Source organism: Nipponia nippon, unplaced genomic scaffold (assembly GCF_047370975.1).
Source record: "Nipponia nippon isolate SJK-2023a ecotype South Korea unplaced genomic scaffold, ASM4737097v1 scaffold_7, whole genome shotgun sequence".
In the NCBI taxonomy this organism is placed as follows: Eukaryota; Metazoa; Chordata; class Aves; order Pelecaniformes; family Threskiornithidae; genus Nipponia; species Nipponia nippon.
The window spans coordinates 8,742,653-8,770,531 of record NW_028262391.1 but is presented as its reverse complement, the minus strand read 5'-3'; the positions used below and the strand labels follow the sequence as shown (position 1 = coordinate 8,770,531).

The 27,879-nt window shown below is 39.2% G+C and overlaps 1 protein-coding gene across 3 annotated transcripts in view; it reads left to right on the top strand.

Annotated features, from left to right (window-relative positions):
• Nucleotides 1-27,879, top strand: part of LEKR1 (leucine, glutamate and lysine rich 1) — a 66,904-nt gene that overhangs the window by 25,018 nt on the left and 14,007 nt on the right. For all 3 annotated transcript variants that reach the window (XM_087740541.1, XM_087740542.1, XM_087740543.1), the window contains 6 exons: nt 153-272; nt 921-1,096; nt 4,471-4,656; nt 24,838-24,919; nt 26,819-26,896; nt 27,172-27,375. In XM_087740541.1, coding sequence (XP_087596667.1) covers nt 153-272; nt 921-1,096; nt 4,471-4,656; nt 24,838-24,919; nt 26,819-26,896; nt 27,172-27,375 — 846 coding nt within the window. The remainder of the gene's footprint in view (nt 1-152; nt 273-920; nt 1,097-4,470; nt 4,657-24,837; nt 24,920-26,818; nt 26,897-27,171; nt 27,376-27,879) is intronic.

Here is a 27,879-nt window from a genome sequence, read left to right as displayed (position 1 = left end):
TCCATTTGGAGATCTGATACCTCAGTCTGAAATACGTGATTATCATCTTTGAAAAGATTTTGAGTATGTTTTTCATTTAAAGCTGAAACAAAAGTTACAGGTTGGTTAGTAGTGCAAATAACACTTTCTGATTATTTTGTTTACATCTATAGAATAAAAAACCTAACAGTGGAACTTAAAAACAAGCAAGATGAATTAAAAAATGTGAAAGAGGATTTGCGGTATTTCCAAGAGGAAAAGGAAGCTGCCTATAAGCAATCGCAAGTGCTCAGGTAAGAACCCAAAAAGAAATGCCAGTGTTTGTGCCTCCTGTGAACACGTACAATCAGTTGAGAGGATTCACTGGCGATGCAGGTGCAGGCAGGGACAGTACTGTGAGTGAGAAGAGTGTTTATAACTGTCCTAATCTTTCTTGCTTTTCCAGAATATAGTGAGATGCTGTAGTGTTAGCAAATGTAACTGGAAAATATCACTGTTGATTGCTGATGTTATTAGCAACAGGGCAAGTTCTCCACAAATTTAAAACACTTAAAAGCAAGTGTGTACCACTTGCTTGTAATGTGTTGGAAATAAAAGTATTTCTTACACGTCTTGTTTACAAAGAGTCAACATAAGCTTGGACATATAGTCATTTAAACATGATTACGCCGATTTCTCCATAAAAAGTGATTGTACAATTGTCTGTACAGTTTTCTTCATTTATGCATATAAGTTCTAAATCAACATTTAGAAGGGAGAAACTGATTGTAAATGTATTCAATATACAGCGTATTTCATACACTAAGTTATTGTAACCCAATATAGTGTAAGTTGTCATATAACAGAAAAGTAGTTATCAAGTTTACTTTACTTCCGAAGTTTACTAAAAGTATTTTGTCATTTTAAAAATGTATGTTTGGTATTATTTTTCTGTCTTGCAGAAATACATTGGAACACCATTGCTCAACTCTGAACAAGGCTGTCTCACTGTTTCCTTTTATTAGAAGTGAACTAGACAGTATTAAAGAAGTCATCTCCAGTAACCTGGAGAACTGGGCTGCCATGAAGGAAGAAATTTTTCTACAAATAAAAACCGTTAGCAAAGAAGCTTTGACAGGTAAATCATCTTGCAATAATTTTGCACAAGATAAAATATTTTTTGTTAGTTGACTGTAACACGGTAAATTAGAAGGTAAAATTAATTAGATAATTTCTAATTCTGACATTAATTTGTCCAGAGCCAAAGTATTAGAAGACCCCATCTACTGCTGTGACACCATACAAACTGAGTTGAACTCAGTCCAGTTCCTATCGGATTAGTGTACTGGACTAATTGTTCAGTAAGCCAAGTCAGACTGAATCGGAAGTAACATAAATACTTACCATGATTTGAAACATAAATAATATACTTAGTATGAGTATATGGATATGACTGCAACACAAAGACTTGGAGATATTTTAATTTGCCTTGTGTCTCTTATTACCAGTTTTTTGCACCTGCTTGCATACTCACACGATACTATACGGCAATGGTATAATATCCTTTGGGCAGCTGCTTTTGAGGGTCCTGCAGTGCTGCCTCCCCATCCCATGGGCAGGCTGCACCTCTTCCCTTCAGCAACCCACTGGTGTACACATGCGGTTGCCTTGAATGTGTGAGCTGCTGCATACGAGCAAACCTGCACCCAACATGTAGCAACTACTCCCTCCTTCCGTTTCTGAATACGAACAAGTAATACTCAAATACAGCTGTCTTTATCTGAGGGGTCTTTGGGATTGAAAGGGGCATGGAGCAGCCCATGGGCTGAGAATAATTCACTTGGCGCACAGCCTGCTTCCTGCTCAGACAAGGGAAGCCTTCAGGAACAGAGAAGCTGGGAGCAAGTCACAACCGATGGCTTGTTCGTGAAGGTCGTGCCCAGCCCTCAGGCTGGCAGTTGGAGCTGAAAAATCGGATTTATCCTTGAATACCATTTTTGCTCTGCCTCAGTTAAGAGATTAGTTTTGCTGAAAAAAGTGTGCAGTAGTGTAATTACAGATTGTACCATCCAGAGCATCTAAACAGCCCCTGTGCTGACTTTTGCAACTTCAATGGTCTTTGGACATAATTTTCCTATATATATTCCTTTCCTTATAGTTTTTGTGCACTTTGTGTGTATGAGTTGATGAGCTGCTATTTGCTCTTAGTTTTATCAGGATTATAAGGTAGCAAAGAAGTAGGTGAGCTGATGTCACGCTTTCTGCCCTTGTGAGAAGCAATATAATGGCATGGTGGGCGATGTGCATCTCCCAAATCACTCTGCTGGTGAAACCATGTGAACTCCAGTGCAAATTCACAGCTTAAGTGAAACCTGCGTGCGTGGAGTATCTCAGAAAATATGTGGCTTCATTTTAAATAATAGCTCCCCAGTAGCCTATGCTTCCTGTGAAATTAGGAGTAATTTTTAATGTTTTCAATGATTGCTTTGTTCAGACTGGGAAGAAATAAGTGGGGCAGCTGTGCCGCAGGAGTGAGTAGGCACGCATCCCACGGAGACAGCGCCTGGGTCCAAACAGAGAGTTTGGGGTGTCCCGAGTCCGGGCAGCAGAGAGCCCAGAAGGGAGGAGGGCTCTGGCCCGCTGAAGATGAGCGTGACCGGAAAATCACTCTTTAGTATTCAGTTTTCGTAAGAACAATTAATTTAAATGTCAGTGTCAATATCACGCATTTTGATTCATGACTTCATCTCCTAATTAGACTGAGCACAGAAAGTATTGTATGTCCCCAAGGATTCCTCTCTTCCTGTGCTCATTCTCTGCCTACTTCTAGCTAATAAAGGGAATATGAGCATGCGTTTCTGCAAACATCTTCAGGTTCAGAGAGACTCGTAACATTTTAAGGCTTCTTTTCTGAAGTATCTCTTGTTTTATTTGTTGTAATGCTGCAAATATAGAGAATATTGAAGCAGAAGTGCAGTCTTTCAGGTTCTTTTAATGATTATACATACCGTGATACATGCTGTGTATCCCCGACTGCATTCAACAACATCCCCTTGAGAACAGAGCCACATTATATACATCCTTAAATCTAGCTTTTTAAATCAAAGCAATTTAGTCACACATAATTTTTCTTCTTTTTTGCCCTGTAAGTGCCATTCAAAAGCTTTTAAATTCTGTTACATGAGTTGTTCATTATTAACATATGGTAACATATTAATATATAGTAATATTTTTGTTTATTTTACGTTACTGTTTTTGCAACAAGATTTTCAGAACTTGTTTTCTATTCAGATTTTGAGAAGAAAAATGTTACATGAGGTGCTACTCTTTATGCCTAGACCAGTTTGCTTGGTTAGTTTGAAAACCGCTTATAAAAGCCCTTGTATATGTACATTATTTAGCCTTAGTTAATTAATGGCAAGTAGAAAGAAGTATAAGAACTTAAAATCTTCTGTTATTTACATCATTTAGTCTAACAATAAATTCATTTAAGTGTGGAGTAGTTGGGAAAGATTGTAGGTAAAGAAAATACTTGCACCACAGAAAGAATTTAAAATTTGCACATGGGCAGCATATAAAACATATGTAATAGCTGACTTGAGCATAGAATTAGACTCCATCTAACTTGACCATTGTCATTATTGTGTAAATAGAAGTGATATAAGTTCTTTGGACAACTGAACATTTAGGGCTGTAGTTGGAGAAGGCATAGAAAAGAGTTGCAACTACTTTTGGAAATGTTAAAATGCACTCATTGAGGATAACTGAGGACAAAATATGAAAACATAAGAGACCCTCTGTACCCCGCCCATGATTTAGTTATTTACCTTGCAGTAAAAACTACCTGGGAAACTTCCTTGGGACTGCTGCTTTTCCATGTTGAAGAGCTGATGAAAGATAGTGATAAAGCCTGTCTTTTATATAATGAAGATGCACTTTGCGATTACTTTAACAGCAGTAGTCACCTAAAGAGTGAGAAAATAGAATGTAATACACATGCCCAAACATCTTCTGAAGCAGAAGTTTCAAGCTGAGCTTTAGCAGAGGCTAACCCCCTTGATATCTTCTCAAATTAAATTCAAAATGAGTCTGTAATTGTTTTTTTATGTCAACAAAGGTTTGTGTATCGTCTTAAGATAAAAAGCTTGCATTCAAATATTTGTCACCTATTGTTATTTGATTTGGAATATATATGTGTATTTTAATTTGATTTTGAGATCTTAGAGGAAATACATTATTATTGCTTTAGAACAAAATTTGTATTATTTGTCATTAATGTGTGCTTGGCTAAGTACATGTTATCTGTGGAACGAGATACTGCACGAGGCACTTCTTTTGGCCCTCTACATTCTCAGCAGAAGCATTGCTAATGTATGTGGCTTGCACTGACCCGTACCCAAACTAGGGTTACAGAATGCTGAAGTCCTGAGGTTGTAAATCAGGTGTAATACTTTTTAGTGAAGAACGTACATTTAACAGCAGTCTATATGATTTTTTTATTTTCCTCCTCAGAAATACCCAAATTGAATCAGAGGTTAGCAAAATCCCAGAGAGAGAATGAATGCCTCCAAGAAAAGGTAAAACATCTGACGCTGGTGGCCGACACCGTTGAGCTGAAAACTCAACAGCTTCAAACTTCACTTCAGCAAGGGAATGAGCTGCAAAGTAGGTGCCGTGAACTACAAAAGGAAACATTAGGTAAGAGAATTTTGACATTCAAGCAAACTTCCAAGTAAAATGAAATGTAAAAAAAAAAATTTTAAAGCACCTAAGTTGTGGCTGTTACTGTGAAAGCACTCAACAGTTCAACTCAGGCCTGAATAAAATGTGATGTGCAGTCAGAAAAGACAGTATGTCATTCTGAGGAGTCTGTTACCCTGCTGGGAACATGAGTCAGCTGAGTGTGGGGGGAAAAGAATGAAAGAAGGGAGGAAAACAATGAAGATGGTGTTAATACAATTAGGCTGTTACTCGTCAATCTTATGTAGAACATCAGGGAGAAGGCTCTGAGATTAAAATTAAAAGAACTGCTCTCATTTTGATTGAAAGGTCAGGAAGGATTTTTGGCTATCAGCAACAGAACTGAAAAGTAAGTCAGGCTAAGCCAGTCTCTTTTCTCATAGATTCATTAAACTTGAGACTAATGATTTGCCCTTGATAGGGTGTCTCAAGAATCTAGAGTCCTCTTGAAAACTCTAAGAGCAGTGATAGCACTTGAAATTATAATATCTTGTGAGCTCTGTTGAGACAATAACTCATTATAAAAAGATTATTTATATTAGCATCTCTTGAATCTCTTTTCTCTTTAAAGCAGTATTGCATTCACAGTGCTGGCTCAGAGACATTTTAAGACCTTGAAAAAACACAGGGGTTGTGCTGTTCTGGGCACAGTTTTGAGTCATCAAATTGGCACAGCAATTACCATGGTACCTTAAGCATAGTATGTCACGTCAAATTTAAAGCAGTAGGTCTCAGTGCTAGTTATGATGAAGGAATTTCACTGATCCTTCAATACCAGTGACAATATCAAATGTGAGACTGCAAAGTAGAAGACTGCAGATACCATCCAATGAGTTAGCAACCCATGTTGCCGAGAACAGTCTTTATTTTTGTCACTGTATAACAATACTGTTAGGAAAGCTCCAGCAGTGATGTGTTTGAATGGTAGAAATGAGCCGATAACTCTACAGCATTTTCCAGTGTCCGTATAAGAAATGTACTTAATATGTTGTCCTTCTTGTGGTATTTATTAAAAAAATAACTTTAAATGAATGTAAGATCAGTTAGATTTTGCTCTGACAAGATTCTTCTGCGGACTATTCACAGCATCCACGTTTGTCAGGTTTTTTTGGTTTTTTTGTTTTTTTGTTTTTTTTTTTCTTGGGGAGCTGCTAAGTGTTCCAGTATCTCAAAAACTTGCCCGTGACATTTTTTGGAAGGCTCATTGTCTGATTGTAGTCCTCTGTTCAGAGTAAATTCTGGCAGGCGGGATCTGGGGAGAGGGTTGCCTTAAAAGTGTCTAGCTGTCAGTCGTTAGCCACAGTATCTCATTCTGAAGACCTGAGTAAATGGAATGAAATGCATCAATTCTATTTAAATCTCCTTCTTCAAAGCAATCTTGAACACACTGTTGGACAGTGTGAAAAAATTGTACCTTTTTGTTTGGCTTGTGTGTAAAATAACTAGGATAGATTTTTTTTTTTTTAATATTTTTTTTTTTTTTTTAGGAAACATGAAATACAATGCTGGTAATACATAAATGGTATCTGCTGTGTTAATTTTTTGCAAAAAAGTAAACAATCTCAATATTATATGTACATATATATATATAATATGTATTATATATTTGAGACAAGAGCCTGGGTAAAAAAATAATAATAAAAAAGCTAAAATTCCAAATAAGCTCAAGATAACATCACTAGAAAAGATAAAATTGAAGGAATTAACTAGTTGCACTGGTTAACTAACTCACATTGCTTGTCTCAAGAGCTTAATGTCGTCTGTGACTCCTCATGTTTTACTTGAAACTGTTTGAAAGAGATGCTAAAAATGCATTCATTTCTGTTGAAGAGACAAGTGTGTTTCTCCTCCACTAAGAGATTCATGTTTTATCCAAATAATCTGTGTAAATGTATAACTGCCAGGTTTAACTGTTACAATGCCACAGTTCAAAATATGGACATGATGTACTTCAGAATATTCTGTGTGTTTTGTTTCTTGATGTTCACTTTCTGGTTTTACTTACGCTGAAGTAACCCTAGAGATTGAGCTGAGAGGCTCTTACTGTACTAGGAATCGCTCAAGCAGATAGTATCACTCAAAAGAAGACAGCCAAGGTGACTGGCTCAAAAACAGCATAAGCATCGCAGATCCTGTGATAAAACCTACAGCAATGATTTATTGCTGTTGATGAAGCTTTGTTTTCTCTGCTAGTAGGGTAGCACTTACAGAAAGAAAGTTTGTTTGGTCTTTAGTGTGGTCTTGTGCCATGCAAAGAAACTGTCTGAAAGTTCATTCATACAGCAGTCTGGGTGTCCTACTAGAAGTGCTGATAATTGCAATGGTTTAGATGCTACTTTGAGGACGACTGTCACAGATGCCTGTTCAGGAGCCACGCACCCATGTTTTGGAACATGCTTGTTACATGCTTATGTAGTGTCATGTTTTGGTCACACTTCCATTCTTTAAGAAGCAGTGGACATAAAATGCTCGTTTTGCCCTAATACTTGGCTTTCTTCTGCGTCCATTGTAACTGGAAAACTTATTTCCACGTTCTTTTTAGAAATGTCTTATCCTCTATCTTTGTATAAATAGACACAAGTAGTGATAAGTCATAAGTAGTTAGATAATTTATTATTTAGCTTTCTCTAGAAATCTGAGTTTCTGCAGTTTTCAAAATGGGTCTACTACCTGGCTGCCTTGAGGAAAACATAATTACATTTGACATGCATTTTTCAGGTGGAAAAATTAATCGAAATAAAACAATCTCAATACAAAAAATAGCTCCTTCTCAAGTATGCTTTGACATCTCATTTGTGTTGAAAAGTGTTTTAATTGTTTTATACAAAATAAAAAAACCTCGTGAGTGGCACAAGTAGTCTGCTGGTGTGCAGACTGTTGTAGTTCCTTCCTTAGTGTAAGCACCAAGAAGAGTCCTTCGTACAATCTCCAGAACTGTAGATTTTACTTTTTATAAGATGCCATGTTCAATATAACTCAAGTAATTTTACACATTACTGAGTTGGATTTTTCTGGTGCGGTGGCTGTATTTGGGCATGTGAAGCTTGTCTGTGAATTCAGCGGTAGTTCACATGCATTCTTGGGAGCTGGAATGTTGGCACTCGCTGCTGTTGTAGGAAGTCTAAAGTTCATTTAATTCAGTATCCTGTCCTCACCGCTGAAAAACACGGCGTGGTTCAAAGGAAGGAGCAGGAAGTCTAGAATAGCAATTATAGGATAATCTGTCTTCCTTACGTGTCTCATCTTGATCTAAGAGGTCCTTGAGCCTAATAAGACAATCTTTTAAGCTTTGAAATATGTGGTTTAATATCATTACATAAGATATTTGTATCATTACATTTATGCTGGTATGAAAACTACCCTTAGAGTTCCCTTTTCAGTTTTGTAAAGCTGTTTACTTCAGAGGTTCCTGTAAAGAATGAGTTCATAGTTTGTTCGTGTGCATTGTAAAAATACAGTTTCTTTTTCAGTTTTTCCCACCTTTAACTCCATGGAGAATTGTCTTGTTCTTATGTTAGAAGACCAGAGAAAGATGCTTGCAGTCTGTAATTTTTTTTTTAAAGATTATTCGGTGTGTTATATATTTTTGTGATGCTTGCATGGCTTTGTGGCCCATCTTCTCAAAATCTGAATTTACTTCCCTAAGTTGACATGTTGCATCAGACCATCACATCAAGCAGTTAGTTATATTTAGGTTCTAATTTCTTACCTTTAATTGATATGCATAATTTAGGGCATAACTGTAGTATATATATGAGTACGATATCATGAGCAGGTTCAGGCTAGCTCACATAGAGCATCTCTACTGTTTGTGCTGAAAAAATCCGAGCTTACAAAGAAGTGCCTGTTCTAGAGGCCCTGTTCCAGTCTGTGGATCATCTTGCTCTTTTTTTTTTTTTTAAGTTTTGCTGTATAAGAAAACCAAGATTGCTCAGTATTTCCTATAAGATGATCACTGTTCTCAGTGGCTTAGAATATTGCCAAACTTAACTAATCAATGGTTTTTGAATATTAATTCCAGTAAAAATGGTCATAGCTTTCACAAGGGTGAGATGGCTGGAGAAGTCATTGGATTTTACGTTTAAATCTTACGTTGCAAAAATTTTGTTGAAAACCCCATGAGCCTTCCATTCTCTGAAAAAGGACTTTGAGATGGGAGATTTGACAGTTTTCTTGACATAGAGAACCAAGTTAAACTGACTTCTAAGCCTTTGAAAACTGAATAGATATTTGTTGGTGTGGTGGCTAAACTCTCGGTGGTTTCGGTTTCTGAGTCTCCAGAATACAAGGGCTGGGCAGCCCTTTCCCAAGCCTTGCTTGGTCCGTGTGTCGCTGTGGCGCTGGGCAACAGGACAGAAGACGAGGGAGGTTGTCTCTGCTGCACACCCAGTGCTGTGCCTGCCCCGTGCCCTGGCCACCGGGGAAGGGAACAGCCGGGATGGGGCAGAGACCGGTGCGGGAGCACATGGATTAGGGCGTTGTGACAGGGTATTGGGGAGCTTGGCTCGCCGGCTGCTGGGGAGCACAGACTGAGCAGTGAAATGCCAGTCCTGAATAGCTGGAGTTCTTTTCATCCCGTGTGGCAGCACACGCAGGAATCCTGTGGGGGAAAAAAACAGTATGCGATCATATCCTGAATGAGTATTTCATAATGCATAGTTAATAAAGTTAAAAATCACTAGGGCAGTTTTTGAGTGTTGCAATGTATGTATCTTATCCTGCATCCCAGCCTGCACACTGTTGTTCTTCAGGGAGAAGCATGATTAGAGCCAGTTCCTTTTTGGTTTGAGACCCGAAGTTCACTGTCCCATTCTCATTTTGAATCATCCCCAAAATCCAGGGACATTGCAGCGTGTTCTGGAATGGTGTTCACAGAAGGAAACTGGAGCAATGTACTAAAAGAAATAACTTGATTTGGGTAAGATGTGCTCTGTGGTGGCTGGGAAGAGGGTGCTCTCAGCAGTGCACGTCAAGAAAGAGCTAATGAGTGTGTGGCCGGTGTCCGTCACCTCTCCTGCAGCCAGGGAAGTGCAGCTTTCTCCAGGCTTTGTGCTGTGCAAGGAGAAGATGACTACAAAATGCTGTGTGGTTAAACACAGCAGGTACAGAAGGAAAAACAAGAGAGCTTTTCCTTTTCCCCTCTGGCCTGGTTCCAGATGACTCTTAACATTAACACTGGTTTGTTGTGTTGGGCGTCCTCAGTTGAGCAACAGCTCCCGTGTACTTCTCGGGCACTTCAGTTCTAGTTTCTATTCTTCTGTTGCTAGTGAATCGAGGGAGGGAGGGGAGCGTACAGCCTGTGCTTTTGATGGTGTCTAGCGTTTCACTGGAGCAGATCAAAGGTGTCAATAGCAATGGGACTGCAAACTGTCCTCTCCCCCTGCTGTCCTGGCTTCTCAGTCTTGCACACACTACAGCCTCCTTTCACCTCCATGCCATCACCAGGAGCTAATGATGTTTTTACCAAGAGAAAAGTTGATGAAAATGTCCCCTTTGCCTGCTTCTGATGGAAAATTTTACTCTGTCCCCATAAATCCTGTGGATTTGTATCTGTATCAGCACTGCTGGTGGATTTTGTTTCTACATTTTCGCCTTTTCTGTTCCATATTTATGGTTTAACAAGTTGCACATTGTAGTTTCTGTAGTGATGGGGTCGAATCCCCTCTGATGGCTGGGCATTTGAGACTGTAACTGGTACCATGTACCACGTTTGTGGGTATGCCTGCTTTTGCCTTTATTTCTTCCATCCTGCCTTGGGTGCCTATGGAAGCCGTGAAGAGCAGACACTGGCTTTTCTTCCAAACGGTATTGACGAGACTTGCATATCATCTAGTAAGTTTGTCGACCTCTATAGGAAATTGCAAAGGAAAGACATATTAATCAGCAACCCAGGTGGTGAGTGTCACATCTCTAATGGTAAACTTACCATTAACTTTCCAAAATTGGTCCTTTCATCCAGAATCTTTCTCCAAGTTAATTTGGTGAGGGCGTTTGTGATTCAGCTCTCAGCAGTTATGCTGCTCTTGGAATTCAGCATTAATGTGAGCAACTATGGAGTTCTGGTTTTGATGAGAGAAAAAACTTGGGATTGATTGAACTCAATTATCATTTTTCACTTTGATGTGACGTAACTGAAAGTGAAGGCATGACTCTTGAAAGAAGCCTAAAATGTTAGAATATTCTGAAAAAGTTTTATCCATGCTTACATATTTATTAATTTTTTTCCACTGCTAGCATTGATAGGAGACCTAGCCAAGAGCTGCCATCTATGTTTTTGTCTTTTTTTTTTTTTCCTGTCCACTTCAAAGAAATATTTTTGGAAGCTGCTTGTTTATATTTATAAAGAGATTTGAAAATCTACAGTGCTCTACAGAGCTACTCCTTCCCTCAAGAAGTCTGTGAAGTACACTGCCACGTTATCTCTCCTGCTCACTTGCCCTTTTGAAATAAGTTTCCAGAGAAGAGGGATTAAAAAAAGAAAAAAAGCACACATGTAACGAGTTCACTGAAAGTTATCTCGGTCGTTAGTGTGACTGTGTGGATTCTCGGGCATCTCGGCAGTGTAATACTTGAGCAGAAGGGTCACTGTGACCGCCGCTCATCACGCTGTGCTGTTTGACTCACTATTTACTTATTTTGCACGTCAGATTTCTTTTTTAAACTGCGTATAATAAAAACATGAAATAGCAGACATTTTGTAGAGAAAACACAAATAAAACATTCTGTATGGAATTCATACAGAATATTAGGACTCTGGGAAATCTTAATGAGCAGCTAAAATATCAGCTAAGCAGGTCAATGTTTTATGTCAGGCATTTCAGAATTTATTTTTATGAATAAAAGAATGTAGCAGTTACTTCATAATAAATCAGTTATTAAGAAGTAATAAAATGGTTGATGTGGATATCCAGAAGGAGATTTCAAGGCAGAAAGACTGCTAGCTCAGGCATTTTTCTTCTACCCTTCCTGAATAGATCAGTAAAACACAAATCCATACGCATTTGAAGAGGTCTGTCTATATGGAACTCATTGCTGGATTGGGCTAATAAAGCCGGCTAACGCACTGGTGATAAAAATGTTCTCTTTGAAATACAAAACATGATTTTCTCCATGAAACAAGCATCAAATATTATATGAGTTTGCCATTGTATTAAAATAAATTAGTGGGAACAAACAACACTTATTTTTTTTTATTGCCTCATTTGATCTTAGTGCAAATCAATTCCAATTAGTTGATTTACACCATATAAAGTCAGTGTGTAGGAAATCAGCCAGATCTAGAGTGTCCATGGTTTGAGGGAGGGTTTGGCTTTTTGTTTTAGTTTGGGTTTTTTTTCCACAAACTACTTTGAAGTTAATATCCCTCTTTGGTACTGAAATAGTTCAATGCTCCAGAAAAAAAAACACATACTAGTATTTGTGACTTACATGTTTTGAAAGGATTTTCATTTCTGCACCCAATATTTTGAAGATTCTTGTTTTGTGTATTTACCATAGAATTGTAAATTATTGAATATTTCATATGATAGCAGTCACTTGCAAGAGCTGAAATTAAGCATTAGTTTCTACTATTGTTTCTTTGCTCCTGTGCTTCTCATGACTTTCTGAAAATTATCTGTGTGAGTTATGTTTTGCCAGAGAGGTGAATTTGATTGCTGGTTTCATACCACTTTTCAGACTCACAATGCATCATCCAGTTAGCTAGACATGACAGGTCTTGAAAAATGCTCAATGCAGGGTAAGGTCTGGTGAATAATTGTCTAACCAAATAGACTTGCAAAAAAAAAAAAATCAATCATGCCTTGTGATGAGCTGCAATAGCACATGCTCCTAAAAGAGAGGAGCTGATATCTGTGCTTTCGTTTTTATTACCAGCCAAATCCTTTCCTCCACTTAATCACGGATATAGAATAATTTTTCTTCACAAAGTCATTGCAGTTTTTCTTTAGCCCATTTATAGTTACAGGTTTACCTCTGTATGGGTTTAAATTGCTGGCTGTGCACATGAAATCTGTCTTTTAAATCTTTTGATGCTACTGCTTCATAGGCTACTTAAGTTACTAAATATAAACTTAGCAGTGGTCTGCTGACATAATAAGACTAATGAGAGATGATTGAAAAATGCAGGCAGCTGTAGGAGTAGCTGGGTAGTTTGAGTGGGGAATGTTAGCACTCCTGATGGAAAGAAGGAGCAGTATTTTCATGTACATGAAGTGTCTTTAATGACACTTTAAAGACCGCTTTGAAGAGCTTTGAAAATCCGAAGAGAGAATAGTTTCCTGTAGTTTTAGGTAGGCTGCAGTTCAAATATCCACTATTCATATTACAAGTACTGTTGAATTTTTTTTTTATTATTAATTCCAGCTGCAGTACTAAGAATTTGAAGGGTGAGAGCTGGGGAATGCAGTGTTGGTGTTTGAACAGAATGTGACAAATGGGTTAGACGAAGCAATGGCTCATTAGCGCTTTTCAGCAGTCTCTTACAGTGGAAGAGGAAACAGATGAATACGATGGCAAGAACAGCGTGCTAGTTCTCTCCAGCTAGGTGTTGGGATAATTCTGCATTTGAGTATGATTTAGTTACAGAAGGGCCCCACTTTGCTTCTTGAGGAAAAGCAGGAATGCATGTTAAAAGAAATATATTTATTACATTTTGTTTCATCTGCTTGGCCTAAACACTGAGGAAAAAAAATCTGTCTCCAAGGAAAATTAAGGTCAGAAGCTCCATTTTCTCACCTTCGGTTTTCCCAGGCAATAGGTAAGTGACAGTTTTTCAAACCAGCTTTAGTACACAGGAGAAGGAGGTCTGTAGGAACAATTCTGACACATCCCAATTAGCTTGGTTTCAAAAAGGCAGGAACGTATGCAGAAAATTCAGGCTTAAGGACCAAATCCTTTGATGCTGGAATGTGAACCCTGGCCGTGGCTGAGCAAATACCATGTGAGCAATCCCTCTGACTGCAGAAGTGCTTGTAACATGTCACTCACGGACTCGGGGAGCAGGGGGAAAGGGGAGCTGGGTTTGCCGAGATAGCGTTGTTTCTCTAATTAAGCACTTCGTAAGGTCTCGGAAAAGATTGCCGTCATGTTTGTATGGTGTATGCAGTTGCTGGCTTATTCTTTTGAGGGTGTTCTAGATTTGTACCACTCAAAACTACTTAGAATCTGGTCCCTTCTCTTGCTTTTTCTATGCTTGTTTCATATATGAACATGAAAGAACTAACATACTAGTTCAGACCAGAGGTCCAGAAAGCCCAGTCCTGGCAGTGGTCAGCAACATCTGCTGGGGGAGATAAGAAACAGGCACTCCTTTTTCTGGCACGTCCTCCCAGTTCCTGGCAGCTTTTAGTGATTTAGAGCCTTCCTGGTGGTACTGGTCAGGTCTCCAGAAAGGGTGTAAATCTGTGCGGCTGGGATCCATCCCTGGGCTCCTTCCAGACAGGCTTGTGCTTGAAAGTCACAAATAAAAAGAAGTACTTTCTTGTGTATACAAAAAAAAAAAAAATTATCTTAGAGAACATAGTGCATGAAATATTGTAAATAAAAATAAATAGTTCGGTTCTGTGCGTGTAAGGACTTTGAGTATTTAGTTCACTTCTTTGGTCTCCTTAGAAACATACAGTGAGGCAAATTATTCCTAGTGTGACACAGTAATTTTTCATGTATGTATTTCGTATTTCTCACAGCTTTTCTACTATGCTTTTTAAATAAATGTACTTAAAAGTATCTATGTTAAGTGTACATCCTAACTTCGCCTAGCATTAATGTTCTAAGACAATTTAAATATTTTTACCCTGTTTGACACAGCTCATCAGCCAGTTTTCAGGGCCTTGTAGTTTGCTCCCTACAGGGAGTAGTTCTTTAATAGGCTTTAAAGAACAGCTACAACCTCCTGTTTTCCAGAATACCGGAGAAATTAAGCAACAGGAGCTGGGTTCCAGTCTGTCTCGGCCAGGGATCTGTGCAGCTCTCTCCATTTCTATCTCCTGACTGTCTTCCAGGTTCAAGCTACTAGTGTTTTCCCAGCCCCCTGGATTCTCTGTTTCTTTCTGCCTGTCCCTGCAATGTTGCTGGGCTGCATTTGCCCTGCTCCCCATCTGCCTCAGTTCCCTTACGGCAATATCGTGGCTCCTGTGTTTGAGTTTCTGTTCCAGCCAGTCCCTTCCGTGCCCGAAAGAGCTTAACTGCTGCTCACCGTTTCCTGAATGAAGGACATTTCTCACACCCGCCAGCCTCGGGGAGGTTTCGTTCAGTCCAGCAGCGTGACAAATATTATCTTGATCTGAGGTAATACAGGGAGTGTCTCACAGGGCGCTTGTGTTCACGTGTGTATGGACTAAGTCTCTGAAAAAGATTGATCCTAAAATGAGATTAATTAGGCAAAGGAAACTATTATTGCAAAAGCCCGGCTAGTCCTGGCTGGCCGAGAGGGACCCAACAGCGTTCTGGAAATGCCTGGAGGGGAGGTAGGAAGGTGGGGGATCCAAACTCTCCAGGGGACACCAGCCACAGCTTGGAGCCTGGGAGCTTCGGGATTGACGTTGGGAAAAGCTTTTTCAGCAGAAGGTGGTGCGGCGGGGGAAGAGGCTGCCCAGAGGGCTGGGGAAGCCTCCAGCCTTGGGGATCTGCACGTCTCAGCTGAATAAAACCACAGGTAACCTAGTCTGGTTTTGTCAGCAGTACTGATCTGGGCAGAAGGTTGAACTATGCAGCCCCCAGAGGTCCCTTCCAGCCATCCTCTCTGTGAATCTGTACCCAGCTGAATAATGATGAGAATTTCATAAAGCTTGATTAAAAAAAAAAAATTAATCTGTGATTTTTCTGCAAGTAATTGTCTCCTGCTGGCACACATGCACTGAGACTGGATATTTCTAGTCAGCAAGACTGGAGGGCGGCATGTGCAGCCTACACAGCCTTTCTGCTTCTCGGTGAGAGCGTGAAGGGGGCTGCCCCAGCGGCTCTTTCTCATCAGTGACCGGTATGATGAGTCAGAGCTTGTCATGTTTAAACCAACCTATCTGCCAGTTGTTCCGCAAACCATGCTTAAATAAAGGGAAAATGAAACTACTTTCTCCCTGTGCTGTTTTCTGTGTGCTGTAGAGTAGTGATGTGGTTAAAAGTAGCAAATGCACCTGTTTGCAATCCCCAGGCAGGTAATAAGAAACGGACTGTATTTCTGAAATTGGAAGCAGATAAACTTTGCCGAGATATGCATTTATTCTTAGGTAGGCACAGTTATTTTAGGCCAGACAGTTACTGATACAGAACAGATTCATACCATGACTAGCATTGACCTAAATAGAGCTGTGCCATTGAGTTTCTGTCCACCAGCAGCTGAGCTTTTGCTAAGGCAAAAGGGTCTCAAGTAATGACTGGGGTCCGCATGTCTTCGGTGGCGATAGCTATTTGAGCTGTGCATATTAACCTCTCTAGAAAGTCTTAACTACTGGCAAATAGTCTTCCTTTTCTTACATGTGTATAAAACACTGAGCTTTTATTTAGATGAGACCAATATTTTCAGAAAGTGTCTTGGATTTTTTCGTAGATTTTGCAGGAAAAGTAGAAAATTACACAGTTCTATCACGCATGTTTCTGAACTGATATCACTGTGAGTCTGCTATGAATTAGCTGCAGAATTGATGGCTTCCAGAGTGGCTGCTTACCCAATGTGAATATAGTTTACAGTGCTTTTTTTAAATTATTTTTTCACTGAAAACTTTACCAGTTGTTGCTCTTTACAAAGCAGGAACTGGAGCCTTCATTCAGCACCGTGCCGTTGGCCAGGCAGCTGGAGAGGATGCAAACTGGGTGGCTAAATTCCTGAAATTTCTGGGCAGACTCTGTGCTCGGTGTTTTGCAGGCACTATGGGCTGCATCTATGGGAATTTGCCCAAATAAGAGGAAACAGTCACCAACTTTGGTTCTTTTTCTTTGGTTCTTCACATCTTTTCTCTCTGTACTGTGCCGCCTCTGTCTCTGTCCTTATCACAACAGAGTCTCACTTCATGGAGAATATGATACTGCTAAACCAGGGAGGTGTAGGGGAGGCAGTCTCTGCCTTATCCACCTTTTGTGTCTCCGTTTGAAGGCAAGGCTGGTCGCATGTGCTGCCTGAAAGTTTGCTGTTGACTGTTTATGACTATGGTAAGATACATTGTGAATCACAAAGATAAATAAAATTAAACATGAATGATATTGAGATGGATTTGGACTGAAGAGTCTTTAAAATGTGGTACTTCTTAAAGCTTTAAAATGAGTATCAATATTACAAAGCATCAATGCTTTTTGTTGGTTTTGCATATTTTGCAATAAGCTTTATTTTTGTTACTGGAGAACATTTTTACATAAGCATTTGAATATGTTTTTCTTTATTCAGCAAGTTTTCAGCATAAGTTTCCATTTGTATTACCATTCTCCTTATTAGTTTCCTCGGTTTTACTACGTTTTTCGAACTTGATTGAAATCTGTATTATTTAGTCTCTGTGGGTGTGGGTCTGATCCCTCAGACTTTCTGCTAACCAGCTCCCGTTGACTTTGGTGGGAATTCTCTCTAGAGAAGACTTGCAGAAACCAGCCGTATAATTGAATCCATCTACTCCCTCATGAAAAACTCCTGTCCAATGCTCAGTCATTATGAAAACTTCTCAAAACAAGTTGAGCAAAAGAAGAAACGGAGCTGAAAGAGACCACCCAAAGTACTACAACCAAAATGAGCATTATTCCTCTCCTTTTCCTTTATTCCAGAACTTGTGTCCATACTCCCACATCTAGGAAGAGGAAAAAAGACCACAGGTATTAATAATTGCCAGAAATCTTCTATAATAACAATTAAAAAAAAATTGTCAAAAAGAGATGTTTGTGAAAAACTTCTCTGTAGTAGCCATGCCCATGCGAAGAAAGGCAAAGGGCTCTCCTTTTTGTGGTGTTGATCTACAGTAATTTGGTCTTAATCTGTTTTAACAAAGCAGTCACATTGCAGTAGAACTTGCTGTTGTCAATGTTAATTGTTCCCACATGTTCTGTCTAACATCTGCTTGGTGTGTGAAGCCAAAGTTTCCCCTTTTTCTGTAGGCATTCAGAGCCATTTACTTTGTAAGCCAATGTCAGGATGAATGACAGGAAATTAAAGTTTAATTACTTAGCTTTGGAAAAGTGTAGAGAACAATACCTTACTGAAGAATGCCCAGTTGAAGAAACCAAAGTAAATGGAAGTAACTGCAGGTGGTCTAATCTGTCCTCCGTGTACTTGGCCACAACTTCCCATTTGTAGAGAAGGCGAAGATGCCAGCTCTGGGCAGCAAACATCACAGCTTGGTCCGGTGTCTATTGTGCACTTTTTTGGTGCAGATAACAAGGCTTAGATAACACGGTGACTGCACGGCTTTGATTACAACGGGAGTTTGTCAGAGAAGTCTTTAAAACAGCTGAGAGGAAGTTTTGGCAAAAACACTGTCACACAAACATGTTTTTTAAATAGTCGTAAGTTGTCAGTGATTTATCTCTATGGGTTCTGTTCAACAGCAAGCATGGATGCTCAGTGGCTTTTTCCCAGGGAACTGAGGGGAAATGTGGCTGGCTTTCCAGGCATAAAACTGAAACAGTGAGAGGGTACTGAAAGATTATAAACCACTGGTTCCCAGTGTTTCTGACAAGCAGTTAAGCTATCCTCACCATTTATTGTGGTCATGCACTACCATCAAAGTTTGGGCACTCTTGAAAATAGCTCTGTGGAAGAGCTTCAGACCACCTTCCATCGGTTCGAGGAGCACCTGAGGACTTGGTATCACAGGAAGAATGGCAGGGACAAATAGGGGTAAATGCAGGCTACCATTTATTTAGTAAATATTATTCCAAGTGTAGTCAGCATCCAGTGCATCAGAACAGGGGTGCAGCCAGGAAGAGCTGGAAATGTCCCCCTAATCCAAGTGGGAAAAGAGAAGGCACCAGTTTCCATTTCTTTTTTTTTTCCTCTAGGAGTCAAGGTCAGCAGTCTTTCATCCTTTTTTACTGCTGAATGCTAGCCTTTGGTCATACCCAGCTTAGAAGGGGCACTATAAGGAATACTGAGAAACTGTAGAATCTGAAACAATTTGATTTTTTTCAGGAAAATTCCTTTCGAATGCCTGCAAAGCTGCTAATTGCTTAACTCATCGCACAGGAAAACACAGTCATATTGGGTTAAGGAGGGATGGGGAGAGCAGATGAAAAAATGTTGAACCAAGTTTTAGCTGAATACTTTGCAGCAAAGTTGTGTATGCTATTAAATAGGATTACTGCTGCTGAGCGCAGTGGTCTGGGAGGTGATGTTTGGAGCAATCCCTCTTTAGAGGTGACTGTTTCTTCTTCACCTCAAGCCTCTCCTCGCTCAGCTGTTGCTGCGCTGCACTGTGGTTTATGGTGGGAACACATTCTGTGCCTGCTGCTGCTGAGACCGCTGGTTTTGACGGCATCGGTACAGTCTTCCTGAGAGGTCTTGGCTCTCCCCCAGCCGAATGCATGCCCATACAAGTGGACCTGCACAGATCCTTGCTGTTCTCCTGACTGTCTCTGTTCAGAACTTACTCTTCACCTCTGGGGAAATGGGGCAGGGACTGGTCTGCGGAGATAATAAATGCCACTTGGAACGGAGCGCGAAGGAAGTTTAACTTAACTTTTGCCAGACCGTAGCGTGATTTATGTGTGAGGCTTAATTTAACTGTTGCCAGACCTTTTCGCTTTCCATTTCTTTTCAATATTGTCATGGGAAAACAGCCTTCACCACAAAGCTAGAAGCGTCTTCTTCCTATATGATGAAGGGGGTCAGTCTCTATGGATTTCTGAGACTTCTTTTGTCTAAATGCCAGCGTATGGTGCTCTCAGGTAGAACTGTATTCAATTGCTCCTTTTGATTCTTTAAGTTTCTGAAAGTCTGATGTAAATGGTAAGTATTCTCTACTAATTATTAGTAGTAGGTAGCAGTAAATATGGGTGAATTATTATCTATACTTACGATGTCCTTCTCCTTGTAATATATGCAATTTCCAGAATGCCCAGAGTGTCAACCGTATGTGCGTGTATTTGTAGTTCACCTTGGTTTGAAGTTTTGTGGACTACTTCCCTCTTGAAAAATTAAAATATAGCATGACAGTATGCTGTGAAAGACAATTTCTGGAACGTACTGGAGGATTAGTTTACACTGATCTAGCTACATTTATATAGTTTTTGCATTAATTCGTTCCTATCTTCAAAGCGAAAAAATTTTCCTGGTGAAAGTTTAGTGCAAATAACCTCTCATTTATATATTTTGTGAAATGGGAAAAAGAAATTCTGAGTTGTGTCTAGTTTGACAGAAGTCTGAAAGTTGCTAATAACTCCTAGAAATGCTGTCATCTTGGGCACGCCTTGCTGAGCGCAGGAGACCTCCTGCATCTGTTGGATACCAAAAGGTCCTTTTGATAGTTTTATGAGGAATGCCAAGGAGATGGGCAGGCAGTGATTCACCTGGAAATAGTCATCATCATTTACCCCTCCAAACCTTCTCAAATAACTCACTTGAACAACAGATGCCAGAAATTATTGGAAAGCCAGTAACGTAAATAATTCAGATGTTTCTAAGAAGCCCTAATTTCTAGATAAGTTTTTACCTCCTGTGTGATACTGTGCAAGGTGTTTTGTGAATATCTGTGATGAATAATGTATATATTAAAAGACAGCAAATGTTCACTCCATTCAAACTTCGCGAACTTATTTCACATTAGTCAAATAGACATTGCAACATAATATATACAGAAGTAACCTTAAGCTGTGAATTCTAGGTTTTTTGTAATTATAAGGGGGTTTTTTTAGTTGCAATACTGTTTTATCAATTCCTTTAATCAAATTTATCAGTAAGTTTAAAAATGTTTGTATTTCATTATTTTCTTCTTTCTTTAGGCCATTTATTGCTGAAAAACTCTAGGGAATGGAAAACATGCATGAATATTCACTTTTTTTTAATATTATGCAAATAATGTCAAGTGTAGAAGTGCTTGTGAATCTCTTGTGATCACACTCCATGAAAAAATGGGAGTGCTGGTTGCAGATTCCCCAGCTTCACGTAATTCTGTCCACAACTTTGAACTAAAATATTTTTCACGAAAATGTATTTTATACAAAGAAAAACATAAGATCCTCTTTGTATCTCTTAAATAGTTTCAGCACAGGAGTATGAGGACTACTCTCTTCTTTCTTCCCATGCTGCATCCCCAGAAAGAGGCACAAGTGTGAGGGAGAAGAGCCGTGGGTGAGCTGGATGCAAAAGAGTTCCTGGGCAACCTGCAGCTTTCCGGGTCGAAGCTCACAGGCAGACAGCCCGACAGTGCCCAGTCATTACTGTGGCCCCCTTTTCCTCCACCCACGTTAGCAGCACTTTATGAAAAAGTACAGCTACAGAATCGTAAAATCATTTTAGAGATGATACCACTGTGCTGCTGCTACAGGAAGTTTTGTTTTCTGTCTCTTTTTCTTAAGAGTCTTCTGAGAAATGATCTTAGTGTCATTTGTGTATTCACTTCTTCAGTAGTATCAGTGAGAAGAGTTTGGGGGTTTGTGTTCTTCTGCTGCTTAATGAAGAAGTATTGGTGCATCCATAAAATTGGCAAAAGTTAAAGCTTGTGGTTTTGTCTGGCCAGTGATTAAGGACATATTTTTATTGAAATAGTGGCCTTTCCTGATTCTGAATTATTTTTTGAGGACAATCAGTCGTCCCGTGATAGGCAAAGCTCTCAGATAGGGACTGAAAATCCCATACTCTTTAGGGGAAAAGGAATTGGAGCAAATTTACATTACGTTTTCAAAATGAAGTGAATTTTCACGTACATTTGGCTACTCCATTCACTGCTGTGTTCCTTCGCCATAGTGGTGACTTAGTTATAAAGCATCACCTGCTGTACTTTGGGGTAAAAGAGACAGATAATTTGGTTGATAAAACGTTGGTATTGTTGGAGACCTGGAAAGCAACATGAGAAAATAGACAGATATAATCGTCCCTGGAATGGAAAACAGAGTACAGAATGCAAACGATGAAGCAGAGCCTTTGAGGGGAAAAAAGAAAAAAATCTTTTTTTTTTTTTTTTTGCTCTGCTTCCCACCGTGGCCCTGGCCGTGCTGAAAGGGGCTGCTTTTCCCATTGGAAAGCATTTCAGTCTGAGTTTTTTCTCTCAGAGCTTTCACCGATATTTCCAGATGAGATAAATTACTTGCATAATCTCAAGAATACTGTTTTTTGGGGTTTTTTTGTTGTTTTTTTTTATTTTTATTTTTAAGAACAGCGTATCATTATGGACTCTTGGATTTCCAAATCTGGGACAGGAAAAGTTCCATGTGAATTGCCGTTTGTCATTTTTCAATATAATTTGGCAATATTAACGTTTTATGAGTTAATACCCTGCAAAAGCATTGGAAAAATAAGAAAAGTAATGACTGGAAGTAAATAAATTTAGACCTTATCTCTAATTGTCGGTTCTCGTGGAACACTTGATTTCTTACTACATGTATAATTTTATATGTGTATGTATATATGTACACACTACTTTTCAGTGTGATACTGATATAAACTATACATGGTGATTAAACATGCTTTTTACTTTTTCTCAGCGATACCATTCTTTTCAACCTGTTCAAAAATTGCATTTTCTGTGATGTCTCGTATTCCATGGAATAGGTTGAACTGTTTCGAGGAGACAAAAAATAAACTCGGGTGGCATCAGTCTGAGGCCGCTTACAGCGTGCACAGCAAAGAGTGCTGTCTGCATCCCCTGTGTGCTAAAAAAATGGACAGATTAACTCCAGGAGGATCTGTAATGTCCAGGTCCGTTCGCTTCTGTCAATCAGGGCTTTGTGTGACTCCATTCTCATTTATTAAAGGCTTTTTTTCTTGAATATCTACTTACACTCTCCTGTTTGCTCATTTCATTATGTGGACACTGACTGATGGGAATTGGAGTAGAAGCTGTTTCAATGTTAAAAGATTGGTGGCATGGCAATGTCTCTAAACAATGGCAAAAATGAATGCAGCAGGACTGCATTAATATTTTTGTGTCTGAAATGTATAAACGCAATGGCAATGGTATGTTATACAAAAATGTATTTTATCTGTTCTGTTGTCTGTGGCAGGTGGTATACAAGGTGCTTCTATAATTAACTTCCACTGGCTTTTGCAAGGGCTTAGTCAAGCCCAAAGAAATTTTAACTTTCTGTTAAAAAAAGCTCTTTATAAATGCTGATAGTTTGGGAGTGTATCTGACAAGTAGTGTGTACTTTACCCTAGATAATTCTCTCCCTGATTTTTTTGTTGTAGTCTGAGATAATGAACAGCTTTCCTTTTCCCTTTATTGAAAATACGGGAATCTTTCGCATATTAGGATTTGGCGAGATAAGGTGGGACGTGGGGGATTGCTGGCAGGAAATCACACTCCGGGGTCATCCATCATCGTGATAGTTGCTGGAAATGACTGAAGGTACGTAGGAAAAGTTACAAAAATTCAGTGAATTCTGATGTCACAAATGGTAAATGTAAGAACAGGAATCACATAGATCTGGCTTCTTGGGGGGTATATCAGAGAGCTTTGAAGACTGAGAGGTTGGACTCTCTTTGTAGCTGAAGTCAGCTCCATCTAGTTTGCTGTTGCATTTTGGTGGAAAAATCTTGTTTTTTCTTCCACTTCTAGATTTGTTGCGATGTTCTATCGTACATTTTTTTCCACGTAGTTTATGATGCTGCCTTTTTGGTAGAGACAACTTTGATTTCTGGTCATTCTTACGTTTTCTTGAAAGCCAGCTCTCCTTGTTCATGAGCTTATTTAGATATATTCATTAAGGTGAGAATCAGGTTAAGGTATGTGCTGTTACGTCAGTTTATAGGGCTTCAAATCTTGAAGTTATGACTATGCTTGGGATTTCTCTTTAAAAAAATGGATAACGTTAGGCCACACACGAAACTAGATGAGGTTTCTTTGATATATAACTGTTTGAGAAGGTTGAGAAGTCTGAATTATTTATTGGGTTCTTTGAGATAAAATGGTCTAATACGAGTCACTAAGGGATTTTAACTAAGCTTTTAAAATTAATTTGCACCCATAAGGAAACAAACGGATTAGTTGCAAAAGGTGAGAACACTTGTTCTGTTCTCACCAGCCTGTATTTTTGCACAGTATGTGCTTGTAACCTGTGTGCAACAAAATGCTTGGGTGCTGCCCTGCAACTGCAAACTGGCGGCCGTCTGGCCTGCAAAGCCATGTTTGAAGAGACCCGGCTTTCTCAGAGGGTTGAAAGCTAATAAATCAAAAGCATTACGTTGTCTGCTGGGAGCAAATTTGTCACTTTTTCATTTACATGAGACTGTGCAGAAGGAGTGGTATTTAACAGTTCTTTTATCTTGGCTCAGTATTTTCCTTGGAAGTTTTTTCTCGAAGTGGGGGAAAAAAATATAATTAAGTAAATGCTAATTGTACAGATGAAGAGAACTGGGATATATACCAGAAAAAAGGCAATGGCCGATTGAAACTGGTAGGAGATGTGTTCTGAAAGATAACGTTTAGCTAAGAGAGTCTAAGACAAAATGTATAGTACCATTACATCAGTGCCGATGCTTTACGTGAAGTAGCATCAGCAGGTTATTTTCAGGTCTGCCTTCCTGCATGCTTTTGCTCTCAGAATTATGTACAAACCACAGGATTTAAAGCATTTCATATTTACATTTGGTGTTTCCTGGTAGGATAAAAAAGCCCAAACAAACACAAAAGAGCTTCTTGCTATAAAGCTGGTCTCTGCTAGTGTATGAGTAGAAATTGGAAGGCTGTTCTGAAGTGAAGCGTACAGTGGTGCAACGGCATTCTGACCTTTTCAATAGAAGTAATTTGTTATTCTTAAGAAAATGTAAACAACTGGCTTATATGGTTTGTAAGCAGTGAGAAATCAGTTCAAATATTACAAATCATAAACCTGTACTTTTCGCAGGTGGTCATTTTGCCTTGTTCAGAGGCAGTGCTGTGATGTACTGCTTTGCCTGTTTGAGGTGGGAGTGAGGAGCTACATGTCTGAGATGCAAATAAAACACAATATGTATAAAAGTGAATTATTTTAGTATAAATAAAAACATGAAACCCATGTTTTTATTTTCAGATTTAACAAATCAAGTAGAAACAATTGGACTGAAGCTGCAGAAGGTAACAGCTGAGATGGACCACTACAAAAAGCTGCTAATGTAAGGTTTCTGTTTGCTTGATTGTTTTGCCGCTGCTCATAAAGCTGTAACAGACCACTTGTCGTGATGATTTGAGGAGGTTATGACGAACAGAGAAAATATTTTATCTTCATATTAAACGGTCTGTATGTCTAACCAGCTGACTGAGCATGTCTGTCTGGAAGCAGGGCTTTCTTCCTCCAGCTGTGTTTAATGATACAGAGAAGAGGAGGGTTAAGTCAGCTCAATCCGACACTTCATTTAACACACAACTGTAGGATAAATTTTGTGAAATCCACATAACTTCTGGACTAAAACTGTATGTGGAAAGTAGTATTTCACATTGTAAGTTTGGGATGGTGGGAAGGGTGCATTAAAACTGATCAGAAACTTTAGTATTTAATCATTGACTATGGTTTCTTTTTTTATTCACCCCTCCCAAAGTAAATTTGCTGTGACTTTTCCCCATGCACCAGTATGCTATTGCAGTTTGTAATTTTACTGTCTTGTGCCTATGGTTTCACGTAAGAGTATGCAAAATCTAAATTAATAGAGCAAAAATAGAATGTCATCAAATACTTCTTGGAGCTAACTGAAGCGCGGTGACTGAAAAGAGAGCACTCACACGGAGTGAAAAACTTGGCTTGCTGCATCTCCAGCCCACCCGAAAGGACGGTGCCCGCAGGAATGCCTGCCTGGCCTCGGGCGCTGCTCTGCTCGGTCTGGCTTTCAGACGCTGCTGCTGCTGAAGGGGCGAGCAGAAATGAGTCCTCTATCAAAACCTGAGGAAATAAGAAAAAAGATGCACCTCTTCTTAAACATTGTTGTGCTATTGCACCACTGTTCCTCCTGGGTTAATGTTTTAATGGCCAAGCAAGGGCTGTGCAGTGGAATTGCCACATTCCCTGCGCCCTGAGGCTGCCCTCCATTGACTTTTGTGGGAGCTGTATTGGGCACCCAAAATCGGGCCAGGCGACCTCCAGGGTCCCGTCCAGATGCAGTGGTGCTCAGTGGGACCTGCGTCATCACCTTTAAAAGCTGCGGGATCTGGGATCTGAATGCTTTCCTGGATTTAAAATCCTTGTTGCCTGCATATAGCGTAGAAAATCATTCAGAAACAGCAGCACTTTATGATTTACTTTATAACACTTTCACTACTGAAAATAAAAATTACTGTTTCAAATATTAAGCTGAAGAGTAATGAACTAGTATTGCCAATCTGGAGACCAGCTATCATCAGTCGTTTTGTGTGTTCTCCTGAAATTGAAACAAGGATTCATTCTTTGATGATGTGCACTTTCTGGTTTTGGTTCCTATATTCAGAGGGTCTGATCATAACAAAGTTGCAAATATTTTGAATGCTTAGCAACTAAGTATTTTAATGATAATACAAGTGTTGAGTATGAAAAAAAGATTTCATGAACACAGTTAAATAAACAGTAAAGAGTTTCCAAATGTAATATTAAAATTTCAATGTAATATGGGTACAATTTAATAAAATAACATACTCTGTATCTGTTTAAATGTAAATATGAAGCTTAACCATGGTTATTAATTGGTGAAATTATGACATAGTGACAAGAAACCTGTAAAGTTTCCAGCCCTCTTACCTACTAAATTGTTATTTGTTCATTTTTATTCGCATCTTACTTGAAACTTTCATCAGTGTTGCAAGATCTCACTTTCTTGTTTGCAACATTAAACTTGTGATCCTAGCTTAGGCTGAGATTACGTTGGAAGTGTAACTTCCAATTACTTAATGTTAGCTAGAACTAACAGAACTTTTTGTTGTCTGCCTTTCAACTCAAATAGAAAATGCAAGTTAGATAATATGTCAATAAACCTGATTTTCATGTTACTGCATGAGTAAAGGCTGTCATTTCTTTGGACAAATACACTTTTTTTTTAATGTTTTCTTAGGGTGAAATCAACAGAACTTGATGTCTGTCAAAATGAACTGAAAAAAATGAAATATGAAAATGGAGTTTCTGAGTCAAGGTAAATGCTGAAATTGTATGTCATAACATAACATATAGATATCTGAGCAGTGAGAGCAAAAAATGTATGATTTTAATGCAGCTTTTATACAATAATTTTTTTCTGGTTTTAGTTTCTATTTGTGTTCACGTCAGTAGACTTAACTTCAGAAAGAATATACAGCTTTTTGTCTAGTATTTTATTTTCCAGGTACATATTTTTCTGTCTATTTAGTATCTGTCTGTAAATAAGCATATAGTAACTACAATGCTTCTACTTTTTTATTTCATCTGTAGACTTATGAAAGAGCTCAAGGAAAAGGAGGAATCTCTTCTAATTTGCCAACAAGTATGCAAACATTTACAAGAAGAGGTGGCTGAGAGAGAAAGGAAAGAAGATGATCTAAAAAGAAGAACTGGTCGATCGGAAAGTGAGCTGGAAGCACTTAAAGCTCTTCTTAGACAAACAGAGGAAGAGGTGGTGATGGTGAAACAAGAAAGGTAATCAGAGCTGAGTCACCATGGGTAATCTCCTGTGACTGTATGTTCAACCTAGATTGTCTTTTTGGAAATCTATTGAAAATAAAGCATTCCTCCTCTGCCGGATCCTCAGCCTCTCTGTTACCGAAAGGACAGAGATTTTCTAAAGCAGCAGAGGTGGTTTGTGCCGGTCGGGATGCGGGAGAAGAGGCGGCGGAACGAGGAGTGTTGCTGTGGCACTGGGCAGACTGGGAGGGACCTGCTGGGCCCACCTGTGTGTTCTGAAGTCGCTGCCTTGCCTGTGGGCTCAGGACAGTCCTGCCCTGCCACTGCCCTCTCTCATCTCCTGCTTCTAGGGCAAAACTCTAAAAGCCTTGGCAGCCCTGAGCTCATATCCTGAAATTCTGGAATTCACTGGATGAATTTTTTAAATTATTACAGTATAGACAAAACTTGAAAGAGAAAGAAAAAAAGAAAAAAGCCTATTAAAAAAAAAAGGGGGGAGAAAAAAATCCTTGCTTTGCA